This window comes from Tinamus guttatus, unplaced genomic scaffold, assembly GCF_059628265.1.
Source record: "Tinamus guttatus ecotype Peru unplaced genomic scaffold, ASM5962826v1 Tinamus_guttatus_pri_ptg000602l, whole genome shotgun sequence".
NCBI classification, from domain to species: Eukaryota; Metazoa; Chordata; class Aves; order Tinamiformes; family Tinamidae; genus Tinamus; species Tinamus guttatus.
In genome coordinates this window covers 1,869,830-1,896,026 of record NW_028289136.1, presented here as the reverse complement: position 1 = coordinate 1,896,026, position 26,197 = coordinate 1,869,830, and the positions used below count along the sequence as shown (strand labels likewise).

General features: G+C 38.0%; 1 protein-coding gene across 14 annotated transcripts in view; it reads left to right on the top strand.

Moving 5' to 3' along the window:
• Nucleotides 1–26,197, top strand: part of DLG2 (discs large MAGUK scaffold protein 2) — a 946,755-nt gene that overhangs the window by 854,204 nt on the left and 66,354 nt on the right. For all 14 annotated transcript variants that reach the window (XM_088534958.1, XM_088534959.1, XM_088534956.1 and 11 more), the window contains one exon: nt 1,139–1,253. In XM_088534958.1, the coding sequence (XP_088391084.1) occupies nt 1,139–1,253 (115 nt within the window). The remainder of the gene's footprint in view (nt 1–1,138; nt 1,254–26,197) is intronic.

The following is a 26,197-nucleotide window of genomic DNA, read 5'->3' as shown; positions in this document are numbered from 1 at the left end:
CTCCGAACTCTAGGTTGAATTATAACTCTTCATGTTGATGGAGCAGTGCCTCTACGTTGTCGCCTTCAAGAATTTAAGCTTGTTTTCATAACCTCAAGTTTTCTCTTTTAAACCTTAAACTCTTCCTATAAAGTCATTCACTGAACAGGGGAATGTGTTTCAGGAGAGACCATAAGCCAGGCTGTATGGGGCAAGTGTTCCTCCAGAGAGAGCCTCACTAAATCATACACCTCTAGCCAAGTCCTTGCCCTAACACTGGTCCGAGGATGCTGTTTGGCATGTCACGGAGCTTCATAAAGCTAAAAGCCTAACTCTGGAGGAGAATAAGATGTGGAAAGGGGGTTTGTGCCATTCTTGCACAGGTTCAGAGTCTCTGAGACCCCTTCTTCATAAGCCCCAGTTACTGTTTCACTCTTTAAAGGAGACAGAGCCCACTTCTCAATGCCTTGGGCAAGGAGGACATGTTCAAGAGGTCAGTTGTCTCTCAGGCAACAGCTCTTGGCCAAGCTACAAAACACTGTGGGTGCTTTTTACAGATAACTCCAGTGCTGAATTCCCTGTTAAGCTCCATACTGGTGTTAAATAGGTCCTAGCTACCTCTTCCTCTGGGAAGAACAGTGGTCACTTTGCCTCCTTTAACCAGAAAGGTCACTTAATGCAAGAATTTTACAGCTACTTCAGAGATAAACAAACCTTGAGGAGTTTCCTCAGTTCAGGAGGATTTCACACTAAATGCTTGATTCATAGTAACTGTAGCGCAGTATTCCAAAGCTAACCTACAAGGAAACTTCGTGTTTGGAAAGAGGAACAATAAGGTGGAGACCTGGTTTCAACATCCCTTTTTCAGACTGTCTGTGGGATACTCAGCAACACACTTTGAACTTCATTTTCTTTCTTGAAATTGCAGGGGAGCGGGTGTAGGTGCGGGGGAGACTGCATAGTAAATGGGTAGAACATGCTGGGATGTTCAATTACCTCAAATATATTTACCTAAAGTGATATAATAATTTAAGTATCTATTAGACCTCAATTTTCGGGACATGACTTACATTGTTTAATGTTCTTTTGCATTCAGCAGCTCTAATGATTACACGGGTCAAGAAAACTAAAATATCTTTGCTCTCTGTTTTCTTGGCAGAATACGCTCGGTTTGAGGCAAAAATCCATGACCTGCGTGAGCAGATGATGAATCACAGCATGAGTTCTGGTTCCGGCTCCCTGAGGACTAATCAGAAAAGGTCACTGTATGTCAGGTGAGCAGGAGAACTTTCTCCTGGGAACACAGCCACAGTTACCTGCTCTGTGTTTGATTTTTGCATTGTGAGTTCTCTATGGTGGTGAAAGAAATGTGAGGAACCAAACTTGCATTGAGAAATGTATCCATCTTACAAGCGCAGCAGTGCTAATATGAATGTTGGATAAAGCTCTATTGCTTAATCACATCATTTCAAGGCAGTTTTCAAAGAGGTTTATACATCTGATAGTGATTTGTTTTTATAAAATGAAGATTTCTTACCAGTTGTCAGCTGATTGAATAACTGTGATGGATATTGTGGTGCAGTGGCACACTGAGTATCTGTTCAAAGCCTTGCCAGACGCATATTGTTCTCATAAATAATATTTCTTCCTCAAGATGTTTTTTTCTTATAAAGCAAGGAATATCCATTATATGCTGTGCTAAAATGCATGGTAATGTGTTGCTATGTCCTTGCATCTGTGCAGCTTTTATGTGAGTAAAAAGATGTCTTGCAGTCCATGTTACCAAGAATTTATCATAGACCAGCAAGACCAAATACGTAGATGAGACACTAAACCAGATGATGCAGATGGGTTAAATTGGATAGTGAGTAGCACAGGAAGTGCCTAAGTTGAGCCAGGCGGTAGCAGCAGTAATAATTTTGCTTTGACTGTGTAAATCTATCACGGTAGTCATTGCTGGCCAAAGGACTGGGAGTTGCACACTTGCCCCTCACAAAGTTCATGCTGTCAGTCACATCTTTTGAAAGCCCAGACAAACACAGGACTCCATGCCAAATATTTTAGTAATCTTAATAATTACGCTTCTCTAGGCCTTTTATGCTTCTCTAGGCTTTTCATTTTTATTTTTTCTCCTCATACTCAGCATATAATTTGAAATTCATGACAATCGTGAAGTAGAGGGAAGCAATTTGTCAGTCTCCAGGCAGTGATAATTATTCATCAGGGAGCTAATTCAGGTGATAACATTGCGGAGATCCAATTAAGGCTAAATTCTACATTTTGTCAGTATGCCCTCAGCATGAGGGGATAAGGTAGTGCAGAAGGAAGGAAACACTGAAATGTTAGCAGTGATGGTCTTATTCTAGTGGACAGCAATCACATTAGACACTAACTAGTGTTGCTGCCAGAAAGGACAAGGATTGAAAGGATAGAGATCACTGTAAAAGAATATTGGGCCGCATTAGGCTGGAACTGCCATGTTTTTAGATGCACCTCTCGTCCTCTCCAGCCTCTCTGACTCCATGCTTACTTCTAGAGCTATTCCACCTTCTATAGGTTTATCTCCAGACCAAAGGCTGTGTAGTTAAGGGCATTGGTTAACTTTCTGAAACAGCGTTTTAAGAAATTTATCCATGGCACATGTGGAGGCAAATCCATGTTTACTCTGCTTGAGGTAAGCCAAGATCCCAAAATGTGGGGCAAGAATGGTGCAAATCCAAGCCAGGAACCATAAGTCAACTCGAGTCTACACACAAGAGTGTCTATTGCAGCGTCCTGCATGACTTGCTAAGCAGAGCTGCAGTAGAGCTCTGTTTGCCCCATCTCACCATTTGCTTCTAAGTCCTGATGAAGATCAAGGTTCCTCAGCTTGCATACTTAGCCAAGCTGATATATTTGTGCTGCATCATTTGTTTTGTATGTTTTTGTTCTGTGTGTACCAATGTGCTTGGTTTACTTCTAGTTGATGAATTCTGAACATGAGGCTGATATGCCCGCGTGATTCACTGCAGGAAACTTCGGTGTCTTAGGCACATATCTAAATATCACTTCCTGAACCGTAAATGCAAAATCTGTTCTTTTATTCCAGAATTGTTCAAAAATAAGGCCTGAACCTCTCAAGCAGAAAACCTCAGAAATCTCAGTTATTTTTATTAGCATAAATTTGTGTAGTTGAGCTCACAAAGTTGGCCACGTCCAACTCTGCAAGGAGCCTATTTGAGAAGCTTTGTATTTTTCATATTATAATATATTTGTAGTGTGGCAGTGGCAATGCCTGCGGCATTGTATTAGGTTGGTTCAAATCATATACATTAATTACAAAGGTAACTTATGTCTACATTAAGCGCCACAGAGAAAATAAATGTGGGTTGGGAAATGTTCTCTGAGATGTAAATTTTCAGGGCACTTCAAGGATAAAATCTTTCCAACCAGGGACATATATATGTAGTGCTGGGATTTACCATTGGTTTAATATTATTCCTGCAACCAGGACATTTCTATTCCAATGGATTAATTTGGCCAGCAACTGCAAGAGAACTAGAGGCAAATTACCATATGTTACAAATCTGTAGTTTTGATGCCAAGTTTATAATTCAAGCTTGCTGTTTTTCTTGCTTTGGGATGTTGTGATTTTGCTATCCTTCACTGAATACAAGCACATTTATTTTTTTTTAGACAGAGATCTTAATCAGAGTAAATATCTGTATTTTTGGCAGCATGAAGAAAAATAAAATTAAGTTCTGTATAGGTAGCAAAAATTAAAAATCAGTATTTGTAACATAGAGAAGCCAACAGAAAAGTGGCTGAGAAAGAGCAAGACTCTGTGAGCAGATCTGGCATCATCACAAGGTGCAAGGTTTTCTTCTTTACCCTGCAACCTGATTTTCCCCCATTGCCAAGGACTTCTGATTTTCACTGGACTGTAGGACTTTGCCCCTGTTATGAGAGCATCCATCACAGCCAGCATCAATCTGTTCATCTGCTGCTGTGTCAGAAAAAAAAAATCTTCAAAAAGGTGGCATGACCATGAAAGTTCTTCCAGATCCTGCATTTTATCTGTCTCATGTCAGCTGTGCAAACAGCCTGTTCATGCTGTACATCTCCCTCAATTTTTAATGTCTTGCTATATACATCTAAGCCAGTCACTCCAGGGTTCTCTTCAGAGCCAACAGAAAGAAAAAGGCATTCCCAAGGAAAGGATCTGCCTGGGTGTTATTCATCTAGCTTATTTTAGACATCTTATTTTAACATCTAGCTAATTCATCTAATTTATATCAGGCATTTACACAGAGATTACTCTTTCCATACTGTCTGATTCTATATTTGTGTCTAGGGGGCAATCTACCCCCCTACTATAAAAGCATAGAATTTTTAATTGAGATTATAAGTTATATTAAATGAAGTGAGATAAAATTTAGTATAGACTTAATGGTTGAATGTATGACTAGAAGTACCTGGCTGAAAACTATTAAAATTTTCACTTAAATACTGCATATATACTGCAGGAAAGCTATAGAGAAGAATTTGTTCAAAATAAATTGTGTAACTCTGACACGATTTCTTTTCTGTGTGTACTTCATATTATATTTCTGACTTCATGTTTCGAGGTATTTTGAGGGTGTTTTTTCTTTTTTTTCCTTTTTTTTTTTTCTATATCCAAGTTCCATCTTCAGACTTCCTGATACCTCCAGGAATTTCCTGAAAAAATGCATTCAGTAATATCTCTTAATGTGGTCTGTTCCTTTTGTGCCAGAAACTTTATGTCTCTGGAATGTAATCAGACTGTCCATGGCACAAAAGGTTCTGAAGCATCAAGAGACTCCAGAGAAGGATGGAGCAGTACAAAATGCTGTTAACATATTTGGGAGGATGGACCATCTTTGTCACTAAATCTCTTCAATGAGGAAAATGAAAATAGAAATAAAAGCAGAGAGAATGAAGGTGAAACATGGCAAATGTTATTAGTAGTATTGATTTGTTGATGAAGGTGAATGAATACAATTTGGATTCATTAAGTGAAATTGGGGGCTCAAAAATTTCCGCTATTATCTTTTTTTTATGCATTGGAGTTTAGCTGTCGTCTCATTAGGGAAAAAGATAAACAAATCCTTCATCATCTGAATGCTGTGCTATGCAAATAGTGCTTTAGTGTTTCATGGCCACATAAATATCTTCTTTCTTGCCTTTTTGGCTCAAGGTTTTAAAATCTGTAAAATTATAGATTTGAGTGGTTTAAAATAGATACGTGAAGAACACTTTGTCCTTCAAGACCCAGATCCATAGCTGATGTGTCAGCTGATTGCTGACTATGCAAGGTCATGTTATTTAACCCAAGTCTATAACGTATGGCATCTCTTTAAAGAGTTAAACACTGAGGGAGTGCAGTTCTTTACAACTCCAAGTTTGGTGAAAGCAAGACAGCTATGGAAATCTGAGTGTGAAATGGTCAAGCTTTGAAGAAAGCTGAGAACTTGGACAGGTAGAAGACTTTCTAATGTTGATTTCCTAGATTCCCCCTTAACTTAAAATTCTTTGTGCTAGATTTCTGAAGGTGAAAGTAGATCAGTAAAGCATGCTTTATTGCTGCTAAATGTACAAAGAAGTTTTCAAAGCATCATGTTATTTTGTGCCAATTCATCATGTTATTTTGTGCCAAATCCAGAGGAAAAATAATTAGATAGGATTAGGATAAATAGTGTTAATCTTTATTTAATCCAGGCTGCTTCTGAAATAATGTCTATAATTTAAAATTGCAGAGGATAGGAGCAAGGGAAATGCAAATATTTCAATTTCATTTTCAAGAAATTCTTACTTGGAGACTTTGAATTACAACTGAAGAATTTGGGTGTCACAACTCGTGAAGCTCATGCAGGTTGTCTAAGGCTGGTTTTACACAGCCTGCTAGAGCCACTTTTTAGTCTCCCTGACTATTTGGAGTCAGTGTATCCCAAAGGTCAGTGAGCAGAAGATCAAAGCTTCCTGGATGAGCCCTGATCTAATCTCAGAGAGCTACAATTTCAGAGACATCTTGGTTGTGAAATCTGAACATGTGACAACATTAGAGAGGGTGATATGGAAAGGTCTGCCATGCAAATCTGGAGGGAGAAATGGGATAAAGATAAGATTTCAGGTGGTGTTGAAGGGGGTTATTGAGGGGAGCAGACAGCTAGAGAAGTATGAAGCATCGCACCCAAAGTACTCACTGCAAGAACACATTATACACATTTTTTACTGATATATTTGTGTATGTATATATATATTTGTGCTACCTATGGGTTATCACGATGAGTACATTGCATATGCCTTCATTTAAGCTAAATGCCTAGTCTCTTTTTAGAGCCAGTGGAGTGCAATTGGCACTTTTAGAGTATAATTCATCTCATCCAGAAGCAGACATCTAAAATTGCTCAGGCGAAGCGTGCCCTAAAAATGTCTGTTTCTCACAGTTGAGTGGAAGGAGCCTCAGGTGACTGACTGAGATGTAAACATCTACATTGTAGACATTTAAAGTTGGGTGAGCTGAATCACACCCACATTGAAAGTGTCTTTTTCTGTCATGTGTATGCACATGCACACACTCACTACATGCCTGTGCAACACTATGAAAAAGCTATAACACTGGGCTCTGCAGTATTTGTCTGTGCTGTGGATGCTCCTGCTGCTGCTATTTCAATTACACATCTCAACACAGCTTGGAAATGCTGGAAAGTCTGTTTTCTTCCCCTTATTCTCATACCTCACGATTCCTTTGAATTGCCACTTTCATGAACACTGTTCAGAAATATTGATAGTACACACATGTTCAATACATTGGTATCAAACTGGATGAGCTTATGACTAAATATTGAGAAGATAAGAGGAAATGGCCTCAAATTGTGCTGGGGACGTTCACGTTAGATATTAGGAAAAAATTCTGCACGGTAAGGGTGGTGAAGCATTGAAACAGGCTGCCCAAGGAAGTGGTAGAGTCACCATCCCAGCAGCGTTCAAGAAACCTGTAGATGAGGTACTTAGGGACGTGGTTTAGCAGACTTGGTGGTGGTGGGTTTACAGTTGGACTCCATGATCCTGAAGGTCTTTTCCAACCATAATGATTCTGTGATTGATAATTCCAGCTATGTTGTCCTGATGTAGGTTTATTTCAGGTTTTGGAGCACTGTAGGTCAATCTGAATTTCTGGAGATTGAATGTCAGTGAGTTTGCTGCCTAACTATTATTTCACATTTTATTTTGATAGAGAAATCATCAGTGCTTACATATATGTGATTGTACTTTAATGGCACAGCAGGTACTATTAAAATTCCCTTTGCTGAAATGTAAGTGGAAAATTTAGTACAGTTTGTTCACTTGCCTTGGATTATTTTCAGACAATTCAACAGTTCAAATTATATTACAGAATGGAAAATAGGTGCAGAAAATCTGTGCTAAATGGCATAATACAGAGGGTTGAGTTTTATGATAGCTTTTGGCAGACTTGTACAGAAATGGACAGATACGTATGTGTATAACCTGTTCTTATGAAGTGGGTCTTTGCACTTGAAGACTATTTCAAATGAGAAAATTGAAACTTGTTAGGGAAGTTACGCATTTTGCAGGAACTGGTTATGTATGAGTTTCTGAATATTCAATTACTACTATTTAGCTGTTATTTCTCTGAATATAGGGCTGTCTCCAGATCCTTTTGGCAGCAGTGAGCAAATTTTTTTTGGCTCCAGTGAGAGCTACTCAGATTTATAACCAAAAGATTTTGCAAATCCTTATTTCAAAGCAAGGAGGGTCAGTCTTTTCCCTGGTGGCTGTTCAGGAACAAAATCAGTATAATTTCATATCTATTCAGTCAACTTCTTATTTATAATCAGAGACACTGGGAAATGGAGAAGGCCGGGAGACATGCTGGAAGATAAAAATCACCAAGTAAATAGGGCACTAGATCCAATACAAAGATTATTTATTATTTTGAAATTCACGCTTAGACTGTCTGGCTTGCAAAACCTATGGTTATTTGTAAAATAAAGTGGGAAAATGAGACCAGCTCTCATATCTTACAATGCAAGTGTATTGTGAAAAGTGAAACTGTTTATGAAACTCATATTGTTTATATGTTTGGAAGACAATTTCATTGGCCTTTCTGAACTTGGCCCAGCATTCTTTATTGGCCCTGCAACCAATTGCAGACTAAATGAGATTTTTTTATATATGTAGACAAAAGCTTTTTTTTTCCTTCCTTCCTTCCTTCCTTCCTTCCTTCCTTCCTTCCTTCCTTCCTTCCTTCCTTCCTTCCTTCCTTCCTTCCTTCCTTCCTTCCTTCCTTCCTTCCTTCCTTCCTTCCTTCCTTCCTTCCTTCCTTCCTTCCTTCCTTCCTTCCTCTTCCTTCCTTCCTTCCTTCCTTCCTTCCTTCCTTGCTCTCTTTCTCTCTTTCTCTCTCTCTTTTTCTTTCATGTTTTCTTTCATGGCCTCTCACTGATGTCAGCAGGAGCTGCAGCATTTAACACTTCTTTGGATTATGTCCATGAAGATTTCATAGATCCTTAACTGGAGACCCTTAACCAAGACACACTATGTTGCCACTCTCATCTCAAAGATGGATGTGAGAATTATTAATATGGGGAGCATTCACAATTCATCAGCCTTCAGGCTTATCCCTTGATGGCATTTTGGTGCTAAAAAAGGGACTGAAATGTGATGCTGTAAATAGAGTGGTATGTCTCATCTATACCCATAGACTATGAAAAGTGATGTACTTCCTAAAGAGCCTGCTGAAACAATTAGCCACCCCATAGTTTTCCTAACACCTTTATACACACACACATATATTATTATATATATTATATATATCCCTTGTAGTCCTTATCTATATATTCTTTATATTTCATTTATTCTGATTTTTTCAGTATTGATAAGAAAGAAAAATGCAAGTTGTTAATAGCGTTTCACAGGCAAAGAAGGAGCAGTTAATGGAGAGTGAAAACCGAATATGTAGACAAATCACTCAAAACAGTCTCATCTTTGGTTCTGACAGCCGCTCTCTCCCCCGTATCTTTGTGTTTAGCACATCTGCCAGTCTTACAGAGCCTGTATGAAGTGCAATTGATTCCTCCTTAAAATCCAGTCCTTGTATCTTGGGTACTTTTTATTTCCAGAGTGCTGGAGCAAGCTGGTCCCTGGAGGTGCAATCCATGAGATTTTCCACAGAGTCAGGGAGATGCTGGGCAGCTGGTGGGCTGCATTACAGCCCAGGTCCTGCTCCCCGGGGACACTCAGGAGCACACAGGTTTCATGTGCTGCTCTCTGTTGAGGAGGGAACCAGTAACCCAACAAGCTTCCTGTCAGGGGATGATTATCCATTTCTGCTGAACAGGGGCCAAAAAAGCAGATTTATTTTTATCTGGCTGTGGTTTTGCAAGTCATTGAATACTTTGCGCTCCAGATTAAGAGCTAATGCACATCATAGTTAGCGCCTTGAAGGACCAAGCCCTGGGAAGATAAACCACAGCCTAGGGTAATCTCAGATAACAAGTTCACAATATAAAGATGTTCCTTATCACAGTCATTCTTGTCTAATTTATCTTATCTTTATCATCATCACTAAGACTTGTTAGATGTGAAATACCTGGCTGAGAACTGAAACAGTGTACTCAGTGCTGAATTATTGATGCCTGCTGAAACAGCTTTTCTATTAGCAGCTTTAGTACGAGTACATAGTACATACTGCTGCCCATTTTCTTTATTGCTCTTTTTTATAAATTGTTTAAATAATGCCCCAGAACAGGTAATGTGCTTGACATATGTTGCCTGCCCTAAAAGAAGCAGGGCGCTTTTGTTTCTTTTCTTAAAAGATGCCTTAATTGGTTTTCATTGCACATATAGTCTGCTGCCAAGTTCCCTAGTGGGACGTTCTGGTTCAGTGTTTCATCTGGCAGGGAAGTGTCAACTAGAATAATTTCCAAGCCCGGATAAGATGATGAAGAACTTGACCATCTGTGGGAAAGTGATTTATTTGAGATTTCAATAAGCAAAGCAGTCACAGTTTCAGGTGGCCTCATTTCTAGACAGAGATTCAGACCATGATCAGTCAGAACAGGGCGGGGGGAAAAGTGGCAATGAAGATAAACTGTCTGCAGCTTAAAATGGCTGAAAGTGAGTCAGCAAAGAATGTATCTAAGTCTTGTCTGTTCTGTTTGAAAAAGCACTCTAATCTAGCGAACACTTTCTTATGATGTTTCCATGTCAACAGCTATAATAGGACATCATCAGTTTGCACACTTCTCAGCAAAGGACTGGAAAAGTACAAGATGGTAGGTTAGATCCTGCATGTAGACAGGAAAAGCCATGGAAATAAGAGCTCACAGGAATGCATTCAAAAGTTGGGGCTCTAACTGCGCATAGGCAGAGATGTAGTACATGTGAGAGAGAGAAGTAAGATTCCTTGGTCTCTATTAAACTGCCTGACTACCTTAAATAAAAAGGATATAAAGACACTGCAGAACAGGTTGTCCGTATTAATCGCATTCGCTACAAAGCTGAGATCAGTGTTGAAACAGGAAATAACCCTAAAAAGAGTAGCGGGAATTTCCATTTGAATTGCCTTGCAATGAAAATAAATAAGGAGGATCTTTCACAGCAAGAAGTCCATCTATGCAAAGAGTTGTGTTACAACAACAGTTGGGTTATGGGATGAGGATGGTTGGGTGTCAGTGTGCTCTACTGTATATTTTTATTTATCATCAGTAACAGAAATGGCCGTGCTAAGTCTACCATGATCCTGTGAAGGATGCACTGAGTTGCCCATCAGGGATAGGGGACGTATGGAGCTTCTCAGCAACTCCATCCCCCTTGATTTATTCCCTGTTGAATCAGAGAACAAAGTCTTGCATCAGAACATCTGGGACCTTGTTGACACTTTGTTGAATAGGTGTTATGCAGCTCATTTGCAGTATACTGTGCAGGTGATGGTGGTGTGGTGCTGGTTGGTAAGAGAAGCCGTGTGTGTCCAGGGCAGGGTGGGAATCCCATCCAGTGCTGGTGTATCTGCCCTGGTTGACTTCTCTGTAAAGACAGAGCTTTCACTGCTTGCCCTTGCCTCTCCCACATCGTCCTGGGTAGATGGGATTTGCTTTTCTCTGAACTGGCATCACATCATGAAAACTGAATGGGAGCACACAGAGTAGAAAAAGTTTTCAGAGAGAGTCCTTGGAGATGCATTTGTCTGAATGTCTTCCATGCCTTCAACTTAATCTCTTTTGGAGGCTCTGTGGGTCACATTTCTCTTACAAATACTTTATTCATTTGCATTATCTACAAATGTATCAAATAAAAGAAGATTGACAGAGTTCTTGGTAAAATTTTCCAGATGTTTCTCACTAAATAGAAGCTAGTGTAAAGAAAAAAATCACCCACTTCCCTGAAATTCCTTTTTATTACTCTTTTTGGCTGACCTTGCAGACTTCCCCATTCTTTTACATGATTTATTCTGCTGCTGTAATTATCAATGCACCTGCTAGCAGCAAGTAGTATTTACTGCTATACAAACCACTGCCTACAGAGAAGGCAACAGCATGTTCTTAACTCTGCTCTTGTAATTTTCTTCTACTTGCTCAAAAAGGGACATTGCATAGTGGATAGCCCCTAAAGCTTTGCAAAAAAAATTGGAAGGAAACAATTGTTTGAAGGAATGCATGGACTATCTTGTAACCTCATTATTTCCAATCATTTAGATTTTAGTTATGTCAGTTTGGAATATTTTTTACCTTTGTATGTGAGTAATAATACATGTGTCCTTTCCATTTCCAAGTAATATCAATATTCTTTTCTTTCTGGGATCCAAAAATGTCTGTAATTTCCCCTTTTAACAAGCATTATCTCTGCAGACCTGCTTTCTCTGCTTGATGTCCTTGAGCTATTTTCGAATTCAGGTAGAAGTTGCAATGACTGACTGTTGTAATTACTCCTTTCTGTACAGTCTGTAAGGTAATTTTTACAGACAAGGATTGTAGGTTATCAGTCATGAAGTATAAGCTGAACCTAATGGTCATTAAGCAGCATTTTGCCACTTCATTGCAGGAGGTTCAAGACACAGAGACACAGTCTAGTCCTTTCAACTGCTCTCCTCTGCAACCAGTCAGTGCAACCATCCTTCTGTCAAGATTTGTGATACTGAGAATTATTAACTCCTTTTTTGCCTGAAATCAGAAAAGCATCCATGGTTTCTTCAAGTCTTTTTATGCAAAGAAATAGATACCTATGTGAAGTCATCTTAAAACAGCTTAAATGACATGGTGAAGAGAACCAGAAAGCTTTTCAGTGGAACTGCTGAGGACATGGCGGGGCAATGTTTCTGAGGTAGTTCTTAGTATCTCTGTTTCAGTAGTAACACTGAGAACAATTTTGTCATTTCAATACTGGTACTTGGAGTGTTACCACATCCATGGAGAGCTATTGCTAGCAAGCAGGCTCTGCTGCAAGAAGGAGATTAAAATGTAATATGCTGTGAGATGCTCTGGGACATACATTCACTCTGCAGTTATTCTTCCCTAGCGTCTTTTCCAGACAGGGAATCAGAGACAGATTTTTTATCATATCCAGATATTACTAATTTATTATCAAATGTATCACTTAATGAGATAGCTAAATTGTAACATATGCCATTACTGTTTAGACCTCTAGTGTCTGTCCCTGAGTTCCTGAGGCAAGGATGATCTGGCATTAGCATAGTCAGAATTAGATTCCTAGTGGTGCTGTGACAGTTGCGAGGAACTGCTTAAGTTCTGTATATGACACTTCTTCAAATCTGATAAATAGACCAAGAAATACAACCTTTTCTTAAACTTGCCCTGTTAATTGGTCATCTTTTATTTTCTTAGTATCTTCAGGATTTCGTATTTTTTAAGCTGTTTTCTCATTTACATTCATCATTGTTGTTGTGTGTTTCTAAGATCCAGAAAACATTTAAGCAGAACATAGTTAGGGATACAGAGGGTTTTCTATTATTATTATTTCCCGATCTTCAGTAATCAATTTGTCTGCCTGCTGCACAAGTAGTAGGCAATCATCCAGTTAGCAATTCTGTCCTATATTTTTTCTTTAAGGGTACCCCAACTCTTGAAAAGACTGGATAAAATTCAACAGTTAGCTTAGCACTCAGGGAGAACTTTAACATTGTTGGCTACAAGGAATCTGGAGAAAAACACATCAAAGTAATAGCAGTTGGTAGATAGAATGCTTTTTTCTGGATGAAACTAAGAAATAATAGGGAAATTGATTGAATTGACTTGAAAATTACTCAGCTGAATGCAAAGACCATTTCTGAATTTAGAGTCTGTAAAAAATGAGGTTGTTTTCCTCTCAGCTGAGTCTGAAAGAGTTATGTAATAGGTGCTTCTTAAACTACTTCAGTTCTGTTTCCCTCTGGCAGCGTCCCAAAGGCATCGGGCACTGGACAGGCAGGAGAACATCTTCCTTTTTGGTGTTGATAGTACACAGGGGGCTGAAAGCTTCCATTACCTGATCTTTCCCACTGCTATAATTTTCCTTGTTTCGGTGCAGCAACTCTTGTTTTGTATTAGAATAAACAGAAGGATAATCCGTACTTTGATATGATGAGTTTTGAGATTTTGAGAGAGAGCTCTTCAATAGTGCTAGGGTTTTGGTCTTGCTTTTTTAGGAAATTTTATACAAATACTAACTTAATTGCAGTAGAGCTTTTAGTGTTCCATCTACGAAAATTCGATCCATACACCAGTGCATTATGATGGAGACTCACATCTATTTTTCTGTCAACTGTCACGGTGTATATATAGATGCATTCCAGAGCAGCAGAATAGAAATAGAATTATGTTATATTTCAATTCAATTGAAATAGAATTATGTTATATTTGGGGAGAACAGACAGATAAATACATGCACTAATTATTCTGAATCATAATATGTCTTAGACATACTGACAAGTTGCCCTGCCAACATAAAAGTTAAAACCTACTCATAGTCAATAAAACTAAGATTAACAAAGTGTGAATCAAGTTCTAACTGCTGCCAGGGGTCGCATAGAGCTATTGTGACTCAAGCAAAAGCCTTAGTGTTAATAGAATATGTTTTATTGATGAAGTTTCTGGTTGGCAGTGCCCTGTATATTTAAAGAACACAAAAATTTCATATTTGGAAGAAGATGATTGGTATTATTCTAGAACTGAGTAGTTTAGATGCTGTATTGATTTGGGGCCTAAAAACCCACAGGTGTATTATTAGAGTTATAGATTTTGTTATATATGGAGTGGTGCTGAAGCACTATGGTCAGTTGTTTTTTCATTGTAGGATGCCTGCTTGCATTTATTGCAGATAAAATAGGTTTTAAATAAAAGGTTGGAGAGTGTTTCTGTCCTTTGAGGTCAAAATATATTGGAAACTTCTGAATTAGATATGTGAAAAGAGTTTGGATTTTAGAAAACATATCACACACCTGGCCTTTAAACCAATTCTGTTAAGAGAGACAGAAAAAAAGAAAAAAGAATCTAAAAATGTCTTAAGAGTCTTCAGAGTTTTAGCTTCTATTATTCCTCTGCAGGGATGTAATTCTGGAAATAAGTTGATAGCAGTCCAAGATTATTAGTATCTGATCTCTCTGCACCCTTTTTCTGAAGGTATAGCCTTCTAAATCAAGGACTTGTTTGGGGTTTTTTTTGTTTGTTTGTTTTGGTTTGTTTCAAGAAGGAAATAGGGAATTTTCCTTGTTATAGTGTCTTTCTTTTTATGAGAAAGGCTGCATCCTTGCTAGAGGCCAAGGCGTGATGTGACATACGAGCAAAATAACACTTTTGCTCTCTCTGAGCGTTGTTAGGAATTAGACTTGATGATATTTGGGTCAAATACTTCAGTAGGATTGTCTCTGAGTATATATGCTAGAAGCAGTAAAACCTAATAAATCCAAATACTGGATATGTTTGATGCTTCTTTCACCTCTGATCTCACTGTGTACATGATAGGAAGACCTTATGGGGAAAAGATCATTCAAAAAAAATCAATTCTGCTGGCTACTTTTCTGAGACTGAAGTACAAACAAACAGAAGTAACTTAGTCTGTTCAGAACTAGTGAAGAACACTCATATGAGTATTTCTGAAATAAATGTGACAGTCTGAGCCTGAAAAATTATTCTTTATTTCTCTAAATGACTTTTTCTTAGTTTGTGAAGTGAATAAACCTGTCATCTCCAATTACAAGAATAAATGAAAACTTGTTTGAGGTAATTGACTGTTTTCAGAGTTTATTTCCAGATTTACTAGCATTTTTCACTGATAAGAAAAAGACATCTGCAAAAGACACTAAAGTTACCTCTGCCAGGATTTTATTTGACATATATTTCACGGACAGCTTCTTAACTGGTAATTGTGCTGGGGAAAAAAAAAAAAAAGTATTTGTTTATTCTATCTCCTGTTTAGTTTGGGGTTGCTGTGCAACCTTTTTCTGTAAAAGTGGGCTGTTCTTTAATGTGAAATTGCACCTACTGCTTTAATCGAGAAATAGGTTTTACAGTTTAACTTCAGTGCCTTTGCAGCTGAATGTTACAATCGTTGCATAACTACGATGCTCTCATTCAGCCTTCTCATAATGAGCAAAAAAGAAAGTAATGTTAGAAGGGACCGTTTCCTATTTCTATTCCCTCATAGTAACCTGACTGGAATACTTTTCTCCTTCTGGAGCAGAGATAACTCCTATTCCATTACACAAGGGTAAATATCAAGCATGCCAGAGGGATATGGAATGATGGAAGGAAGAGGTGGTTTCCCACAATGAGGAACGTGTATAACACCTTCTTGAAGATATTCCCTATATACTAAAGGCACCTGCTGTGCCACGAGTTAGGTTCACCCACTGCCTATAGGCATCTGCTCTGGGATCTGCTTTTCCCTCTTCTAGGAATCAGATTTATTCTGCCTCATAGCTTGACTGCTGGCACTTCCTTATGTTCCTTGTGGCCTGGTCCTGCTTCCACCCCCATAATCTGCCTTTTGCATTTATTGTGGACTGTCAGTGTTCAAACCACAGAGTGGCATCTAACTCTCTGGTAGCCCAAATCAGAAAATATCAAACTGCACCTTTCTTTTATTCCTAATCTATCTGTTCCATATTTTAATCTATCTATATATTAAATCATGCTTATCTTCCAGCTGTTTTCCATCACAACTTTAATATGCCCTAATTGATTAGCATTCATGAAATGTATATACAAGCTGAAATGATTAGTTCTGCTCTGTCCCGTTACTGCTCTATCCCTTTAAATACTGTATTTGGATGTTCTTTTTTTGGATGCTTCTCTCTCCACATCCTTCTCCACAGTGTACTGTGGCTGCCTTGTGCAGATTTCCATTAGGCCTTTGATGAACTACAGGCATCTTGATCATTAGTTTATTATCTAAGAGCTCATCACTCACTCTTTTCAGCTCTTCATTACTTCAACAGCACAACTACAATCATTACATTTCACATCTTTCAACCCTTCACTGCTTTGTTTTTGTCCCTGTCTGGAACTTAGAGTGAAGTTGATGAGATTTTAGCTATCTAGGTATTATCAGGCTGAGATACACAAACCTAGCGCATGTTCACTGTGATGATGGTTACAGAAAGCTATTTCTTTGGGGGTTTAGATGAGAAGCAAATTAGTGAGACTCTGCTGTTCAGTACTTGTCCCCCAGTGCAGTGTTTTGAAGTTATTCTCCATCCCTTGATGTACATGTCTTGTTATCCTTGCACCAATATGCAAATGAAATAGCCATTAAAAAGTACACCTTTCTCGATGAACCATTTTAGTGCTCTAAGAATTCTGCCCAACTGAACAACATCACAATTCACTTTGAAATAATGAGTACAAATCCTTATCCATTCTATTATGTTGCCATTTTCTCGAATTTCATGAGACATCAGATAAACCGTGATTAGGCCTTGGTGAATGCCTTCTACTTCCAGTCTGCCTTTTTCTCACACAAATCACCCCTTGTAATTAATTGTGACAAGGGAAACAGATGAACATTCATTCTTTGAAAACGTATTTCTACGCACAATACCAAAATAAATGTAGTGTTATTCAACCACAACTATTGCTACAAAGTCCCTGTCCATCTCTGTCCATCTGCACTCTTTAGCGTAGCTCGGGTACAGATGATGACAACACCTTGAGGATGAGTCTGATTACACCAGAGCCCTGGAACTGCCTGGGTTGCCAAGATAAAATATAAGATGCTACTTCCCATTCAGGGTAGTCAAAATGTTGTCATTAAATTCAGTATATTCTCTCTGTGACTTTCTAAGCAGTTGTTCCACCTGTATTTTTTCCACCTTTTCATGAAAATGGTATCACTATATAAAAATAGAAGGAAGGTCATAAAATTCATTTCATACTCATGTTAACTGGAAATAGAAGTAAGACATGATAGTGTTCCCATAGTTTAATGTTCTTATTTTTCAAGCTCTCACAGACCATTTGGAATAATGTAAATCTTTTCATTGCTATCACTTCTCTCCTGCCTTATTTTAAATCCTATTCTCACCCTTTTCCTTATGATATGCAAGGAGAAGATAATCTCATTTTATTTGGTAAACCTCTTGGTTTTGTTTAGTAAAAGCAAAGGATGAGCTGGCTTTCTTAATGACAGGAAGCAAAGTAAGTAGGCTTTGAGATAATCCCATTAGATGACAGTCTATGAAGGAAGGTAATGCATTTTCTATATGACTTCCCAGTATTTGGTTTATTGTGGAAGCAGCTAATATTGCTCCCCAGCTCCTTTTCTTATCTCCTAAGGAAAAGCCTATGACAGGAGATGCCACTATTTTTAAACTGATACGTTCATTTATTTTCATTGATCTCACTGCACAGCATTTAAGGAATTGATGTTGCCACTGAACAACATTGCATGATCTTGTTCTCACTCAAGACAGTAAAAAGTGGGTCAGACCTTGAGTCATCACTATCGATTCTGACTAGTTTTCACAGTCAGTCAAGAAGAAGAGACTTCTAGGTCAAAGTGGAGAATCATTTAAATTTAGCAGCCTGTTATAAGAGCATTAGTATTTATTGATGAGGGGAGAGCTTGGAATTGCCTTTCTTAAGAACATTTCCCAAGACAGCTTGTAAGAGTAAGCAAGCTCAGTGCGGATGCATCAACAATGAGTATAGCTGTCTCAAAAATCACCTGTGCATATGAAGGCAATACATACAATTTTCAGCAAGCAATATAGCAATATAGCTTTGGCAATGCAGCAATAAATAAAAATAAATAAATAAAAGCAATAAATAAAAAATTTTATGCAAGCAATAAATAGGTTCCTGGTCCACAGAGAGTGATCTAAGATGCCTGGGTTAGTTCCCTAAGCTCTGTATGCAGTAAATGATAAGATGTGTCGAGTAGGGAGTTCAGCTGTGCTGTGCTAAGCAGGGAGTCTGGCCAAAACCATCTTAACATAGCCGTGTTACATAGCTTACATAGCTCTGTTACAAAACACAGGAAAAAACCCCTTGGTATTCCATCACTTTGTCCAAGATTTAGCCCAGAGGAAAAAAACTAAATGCAAGTGTATGTCTAAATTCTGATTCTTGTTAAAAATCCAGCTTCAGTGTCCACATTAAGCACCACCTCTTCTGGGAATTTGAGAGCAAAGTTGTATATGTGAGGAGAGCAGCAATTTCTTTAAAATAGTATCAGGAAGCATAAATAGCTTCAAGAAGAAGAGACTAAGATGAGGATGGTATTGATCACGTTTTGCAAAATATCCTGGCAAGAGCATATATCTTATCCCTGCATTATTACTGATTCAACCAAAGCTACCCTGATCTCACTGATGAGACTCAGGACTGCTCCTTCCCACCCAAATTCCTGAACATCCAGTTGGGAGGTTCTCACCAACGTCTTGCTCGCAAGCTTTAGCCTGCCTGACCACTCAGTCACTTGCCCTTTCAAGGGAAAGGATGGAAAAATTCCCCATCACAAATAGTGAAATAGTGACTAGGGCACTCTGTGGAGAAGAGATAGAAGAGCTGAAATTCTATCTCCCACTTCCTTTGCCAATGGTGTAGGAAAAATTTGAATCTTCTCCATCTAATTAAATTTCTAACTATGAGGCTACTAGGAAAAAGTAAATAGCGTAGCTGTATTTTTATATGAGAAATATCTTTCCTCTTCTCTTTATTTTTCTTTTCTGCATTCAATTTTGTGTGTGTTTGTTGTTAGGCATATTCTAAGCTATTAAGATTGAACTCTTTATAGATACGCAGTTTGGATACCTCTCTGACTTATTGTGAAATCTCGGAATGCTTAAATGTGGGAGACAGCCAGATTCTTTAGACATGCAGTCTAAAGTACAATGTTACTGAAGGGAGCAGACACTCTGATTTTTATACCAAGACTTTGCTGCTTAAAATCCAGCCAAGTCCATTTTGTTCACTGAAAGGAGTCAGTCTGATTCTTTTTCTCAACTTTGACTAATCTATCAGTCCCCAGAAAGTTTCATCATAGGACTCATATTCTCTACCCTTTTATCCTGATGTACTTCAAGCAACTATTAAAGAAGCAACTTTAGAAATGGCTCTGATTTTCGGGATAATCTGAAGCTTTCTGAATAGCGATCATCAAGAAAGTCCAAGGCAATTGCAATCACAGTCATAGCTATATCTAAAGCAAATCACATGCCAGCCTGGAATTTCATGCTGTTGTATAGCTCCCAGAGCTGCCATTTTCTCCCAAAGAAGTTCTTAAACTAACAGGATATTTTAAAGACAATATCAATGATTAGCAAAGAAAAAAATCACAGTTATTTTTTCTTGTGAGCGACATTTGTTTTTAATGAATTCACTCCAAAATAAGAATTCCAGCTGCTGAAATGTAGTATATTGAGTATGTCTGTATCTCACCAACAAAATGTGATTTCTAAAAATATGTTACGTACTGTGGCACAAACCTTTGGGTAGAATTGCATAGTCAGATAATTTAGCAGCCCAGTTCACACCCAGAAACTTAACTGTTCATATTGTACTGTTAATTTATCCCCAAGCTCTCTCTGGGAGCAAATTAGCTAGTTCTTTTCAACACCAAGCATGGAAATGTTACTTTTTGGACTGTTCAGTCTATAGATTTCTCTGGACCGCATGGATAAGCTATCACTAGCTTTGGTTGCTGTTGTGTGACATTGTTGAAAAACTGTCCCAGCAGGCTCTCATTCTCAGACAACCCCATGCTCCATCATGCCGCTTGCTCAGGGCATGCAACACTATTTTTCTGATATTGTGCTATAAAACATAGTCTGCTAGGCTCTGACATACTGTTCACATCATATCTGCCGCTTTGAACAGGAAAAATACTACATACATAGAATAATTATTTCTCAGAGCCATCAGGTGTGGCTGTGGATGGTATGTGCTGCACGGAGTAAGACTTCAACAGGGAGTCTGCAAGCTAGTTGGCAATACTGACTAATCTACTCTACGTACTCTACTACTCTACTCTGCATAGAGACGTCTAACTGCATAACTGTAGCCTAAGCTAAGCATGTGCTTCCTTAAGGAAATGCATCTAGACTGAAAAAATAAAATGGATAGACAGTGAATCTGTAGACATCTGTATTAAGTCAGGGCATTTCTGTGTGGATGTAAAGAGTTTTAAGGATTTTTTTCAACACAATCATTTCTCCTATGTCCAACCCCTCCCATTCAGTCTTCATCTTATGAGGGCCAGTTGCATGGAATTGACAGTGAAGACATCCTTTTTTTTAGTAGTCTACCTCCTCTTTAAAATTTTGCAGGCATTGTAATAGACCTCACAGCTGTTACTTTAAAATACAGATGACTAGGGCATTACCACTCCTGGGTACCATCATCACAGACCCTTGTTACTGTTTTCTATCAGTTAGAAGTTAATCATTTCATATTTCACCCTGTCAGTCATTTCGCAAAACAAGAACAAAAATATCTTCAGGGAAGATGTGGCATTTTCTTTCTCCAAGGCTTTTCTTCCCATGAACATTATGATGATACTTGTCTTATTTAGGTTATTAGGAGGTGTAAACATATAAAAACATTCCATAAAATATTCCCTCAGATGTTGCTGCCTCAGCATCTATTTAACATCTAATTTAATCATTTATTTTTCCTGCTAATGCTAACGATTACTTTGGCTAATGAGGTTCTAGAAACAGTTTCCAGGAAATTACCCTTCTACTCATATCTCTCCCCAAAGGCAAAAAGATCTAGATTTGTAGTGGGACATTCTCATTAAAGTGAGGAATACTTGGATTCATTGCAGGAAGAAATATGGAGCTAAATGAGGATGTTAAATTTATTCAACTGCTTGATTAAAAACCTAATATGATATATTAGAAAGACGCATATGTATTCACTAGCTTGCAAACCTGATCATATAAATTTAGCCTTTTAATTACTGTGTGCTGTAAATAATGGAACATTGGAAGTCTATTAAAAGTTTAAAATTTTTCATGAAAATCATGACTCAGTCAATAAAATGTGTTACAGGAAGATTTTTTGGTTTCCTTACATCTCTGATGTGTTTTCAGTCCTTGCAGTGAATGTAATCATGCATTGCTACTCGATATTGTAAAACTAATGATTCCTGAAAACACTGCTCTATAAGTTGATTTAAATTATTATGATTTAAAACCCTTACAAACTATGCCAAGAATTTTAAACAAGAGTGAAATGCCAATAAGTAAATACCAGAAAGAGCGAATTCAAAAGTGAAGGTCTCTGTCAGAGAGAAATATTTTGATACTAAAATAAAAATAAATAACATCCAGTTCTAAATAGTGTTTTGCATAGATAACTCTCAGTGTTTTCTATGAAGAAAGGAATAGGGGAAAAAAAAGAGATATGGACAATGACCTGCAGATCCTGAGTTGATACCAGCTCTGAGGGTCTCACTCCAGCGTGCTGCCTGTCAGAGCCTGCATCTCATATGCCCAAAGAGAGTTTCAGCTTCATGTCCTTAGCTGATTCCCACATCTGTGGCAGGACAAAAAGAAAAAAATGCCCTTCAGGCAGGTTGGGCACAAGCCGGATGATTACAGATCAAAACTGTAGTGTAGAGAGAACAAGTCAAGGCAGACTGGATGACGAAACGTGATCAGACCAAAGAACTTCCACGCCTGTTATGGTGCCTCTAACAGCATCTGGTGGTAGATGCTTTGAGAGACACTGCAAAAACGTGATAATAACAGAGATACTTTCATCTACAGGCAAAACAAGCTGCTTTTTGGTATTTAGTAGCCTTTGATGGATTCTTTCATTTTTGAAGGAGCGGTTTTAGGCTCATTTAAGCCTCTCATCTTCACAACATTCACTGCTATCCAGTATATAATCTCCAATAGATGAAATCTTTCATATTCTGAGAGCAGTGAATAATTGTTCTCTATTCTTCCCTTGTCTGAAATTCATAATTTTACTAACTATAGTCGTATTCTATTCTTGGTCACCTTTATTAAAGCCAACCAGGCCTAGTCTATATAAGTTGTCCCTGTAAGAAGATTGTCCTAATTGTTCTCCCTGCTTCTTCTCTGCTTTTCCCAGTTCTTTGCTGGGATGGGGGGAGCAGATTGCCCGTAGCACAAACATATGAGTGTCTATGTAACATGACATAATAACAATGATTTTTGTTTGTTTATTCATTTCTAATATTTTGAGGAGCATATTTCCTTTTGCACTACTGCCATGCATTCAAATCATGTTTTCTAGAACTATATATGCAGATTTCTTCTCTGGAGAGTGACTGCTCAGCTAGTGTGAATCAGTGCATCCATATACCAAGGATAGATAATTCCCACACCCCACTTTGGATTTATTGACATTGAATTTCATCAAGTACTTTATCATCCAGTTACTTGAAATTGTGAAACCTTTTTGCAGCTCTCCTCTGTCAGTGGTGGATTTTGCTACCATTAATACTTCAATAAATAATGTCACCCCATTTTTCACCACCTTTTCTGTATCACTTAAAGAAACAACCCATTGTGAAAATGGAACACTGTTTGTTAACACTTGTTTTCTATCTTTTAAACATGTATTAAGCCTTCCATACTAGCCTATCTTATCTTACATCTTTTAGGAGTTTTGGTAAAGAACTCTGTCATAAGCTCTTTAGAAATCTAAGTGCACTATGTCAGCTGCATAGTCCTAATCCATGAGTTTACTGTTCTTCCAAAGAGGTTGAATAAATTCATTTGTCTACCTATTTTCCATGCCCTTTACTTTTGAGTCTGTAGTCATCTATCTGTTTCTGATAATTTATTACTATTAATTTTGTTGATTTGTTATTAAACTTTTTTATTAACAGATCAAATGCAGACAGCTCCATTGATTAGACAGATCTTAAAGTCTTCACTGTGGGTTCATCCCTAAAATTATCCTGGAGTTGACTGTAAATAATTCATTTAGCTTTATTGCTTTGGCCTTTTCTGTCTTCAGCATTCTTATTACACCCCAATGCCCTGTGTAATTGGCATTTAGTATCTGAACGCTGCACAATCCCTGCTGAAGTTATCCTCACAAATCTCCTTCAAGGCAGGGAAATGTCATCTACCCTTGTTTTACAGGGACAGAGGCCATGACCTGGAGATGGGAAATTGCCAAAGGGTGTTGAGTAATGAAATATTTGGAATTACAGTTCCTCAAAACGGTGTCTCTAGTTTCGAAAGCAGAATTCACAAGGGCTGATCTCCAAGCATGAAATGCATCGTTTTGGAGCTAGGAGAGGAATTAGGTTTATATTCATTGCTGCAAATACATTGGGTGTTGAGACCCCCAAGGTAGTCAGCTGGTAAAACTGAAAAGGAAGAAATGCATCTGAACCTCTGGCTCCTCTTGGGTTCTCCAAGGGTCCAGGACCAAGTGCTGGAAACTACAGCTTGGAGCCAGAAAGTGCTCCCTGCAGCTGGCTGTACTTTGATGCCTACCTGCTGATCTAGTTAGAGGTAGGTACCCCCGGTACCTCGAGGCTGGTGTGATATGAACTGACTAAGGGCTGATGGGAAGTGGGAGAAAGTAATTCTGAAAATAATGCCCAAAGGGCAGGACAACCTGGCCATCTCCCCATGGTTTTTCAGTCTTGGTTCTGAAGGCATTTGAAGGGACACATCCTTTTCTCCACCTCTGCCCTCTGCCTCTGCGAAGTCCAAGCATCTACTTGTATATGAACCAAGTGAAAAGGTCTGGATTTAAGCACTGGCTCACAGTGGAGATCAGCTAATAGCATGGACATCTCCATGGTGTGTGGGCAGGAGATGCCACAGCCTTGCATAAATGGAGGGACATTAATACAAAGCATTAATACAAGTCGAGACAATGAAAAAAATTCAACCCATCCTGCCAAAGGTTAATAATACAATGAGATTGAAAAATTGCTGGCAACAAATTATTGCTGCAGCTGCAGGAGACAGAGTGATTATCAGATTAAGCCCTAATATGTAAGACAGTTTAGAAGATTATTTGAAGCTATTTCTCAGTCAGCCACATTTTGCCATGTATATTTGCTAAATAAATGCCTTTTTAATAAAGGAGATGATAGTGCTTAATTATGTTATTTAAAGAAAAGAAAGAGAAGTTCTTGGTCTTAACTTTAAATGAGGATTTTAAGATGCAGATTTTAATACCATAAGCCAAAGAAACATTTGAAACTAAATGTATCTAACACAGTCTGTGTCATTTTACTCCCATAGATATTTATTCTAGTATATTGCATCTAGTACTGACTTGCCTGTTTATACAGAAAAAAAATGAGGTTACAATACTAGCTTATTCTGGTTAGTATCTTTCTATGAGCTTGTTTAGCTCTGAAGACCTAAATGATAGAATTGCAGTAATAAATGACAGCTATGGAAGGGAAAAAATTCAGATGTTACTAGAGAAATCGTTATTTCTTTAGCTGATGGGAAATACTGAGATAATGAGACAGAGACAGAAAGAACACTATAAAAAAGATGTCATTCACACTGACAAGCCATAAAAACCAAATGCATTTTGATACTGCAAGACCAGAGAAGGAATGATACAGCTGAATATGACAGAAATGTCTAGATACTGATGCAATAAAATGATTTAAGGGTAACGTATTTGGAAGTCAGATACTATGGTGTGGTCAGTCTGCACCATTAAGACAGATATGGAAAGATGGTTTGAAATTCCTCAGGTTAAAAGTGAAAAATACAAAGTATGCAAATGAAACTATTAAATAATAAAGGATTCTAAGAATTGGTCGGGGCAAAAAAATCTTCCTGATGAATGTTTTGGATAATTTTATTCCTGTGATGTACAAGAAAATTCTCTCTTCAGTAACAAAAGTTGTTTGCTTGCTTACTTGTTTTATCTTGACTCCCTGAGATGTCAAAATCAATAATAATAACAATACTAACAGCAATAATAATAATTTGAGGTCTCTATTCCCTTGTTCTGTAAAACTCAATTCATTTTTTGGCACATTTTTTTTCAGTTTTTGGCACAGACTACTAAAGTCACAGAAATTTCACCGCTTATGTTTAATTGACCTATAAATAGAATAGATATGACCACTTTACCGTAGTACATGGTAAGGTCATCTTCACAATCCTCTTGTACCTGCATTTACCTTTTACAAACAGAGGACCAGGGCATCAGATTAGATACCTATATCAAGCAAATTTTCTCATTTTACTTGAATGCTCTCAATTCTTCCTTTTCTCATAGGTACCTAGCTCTCTCCTTTACACTGGAGGAAATTTAGGCTACCTCTGCATTGTAAGTCAATCAGTTATTTTCCCAAAAGCTGAAAAAAAAGAAAGCCCAAAGTCACACTGCACAGATATAGCTGAGCTAGCAGACACACAGCAGTTCCTTAAATCAGTACCGTACAGGCCGATCAGCTTCAAACTAGCTATAGTGCTTTTAAATTTGGGTTAGCACCAGTACATGGTTCTGGATGACATCACCTGGACTCATATGTAGCTTGGGCATCTCTGTACCGTCCTTGGTTGCATCAACATAGCTAGACATAGTTGTGCATAGGCATAGCTTCTCATAGATAGAGAAACCCATACTAGACCAAGAAAATTTAAAGCAATAGAAAAGAGAATTATTTTTACCCACAGCAGAAAATACTTTTCTCAGACACTGAAATCTGTCATTTTATATAGAGTGTATGCTAAAAAGCTCATTTTTATGTGCCTCCAAATTATAAATATAATCTGAGACAAACTACTGTC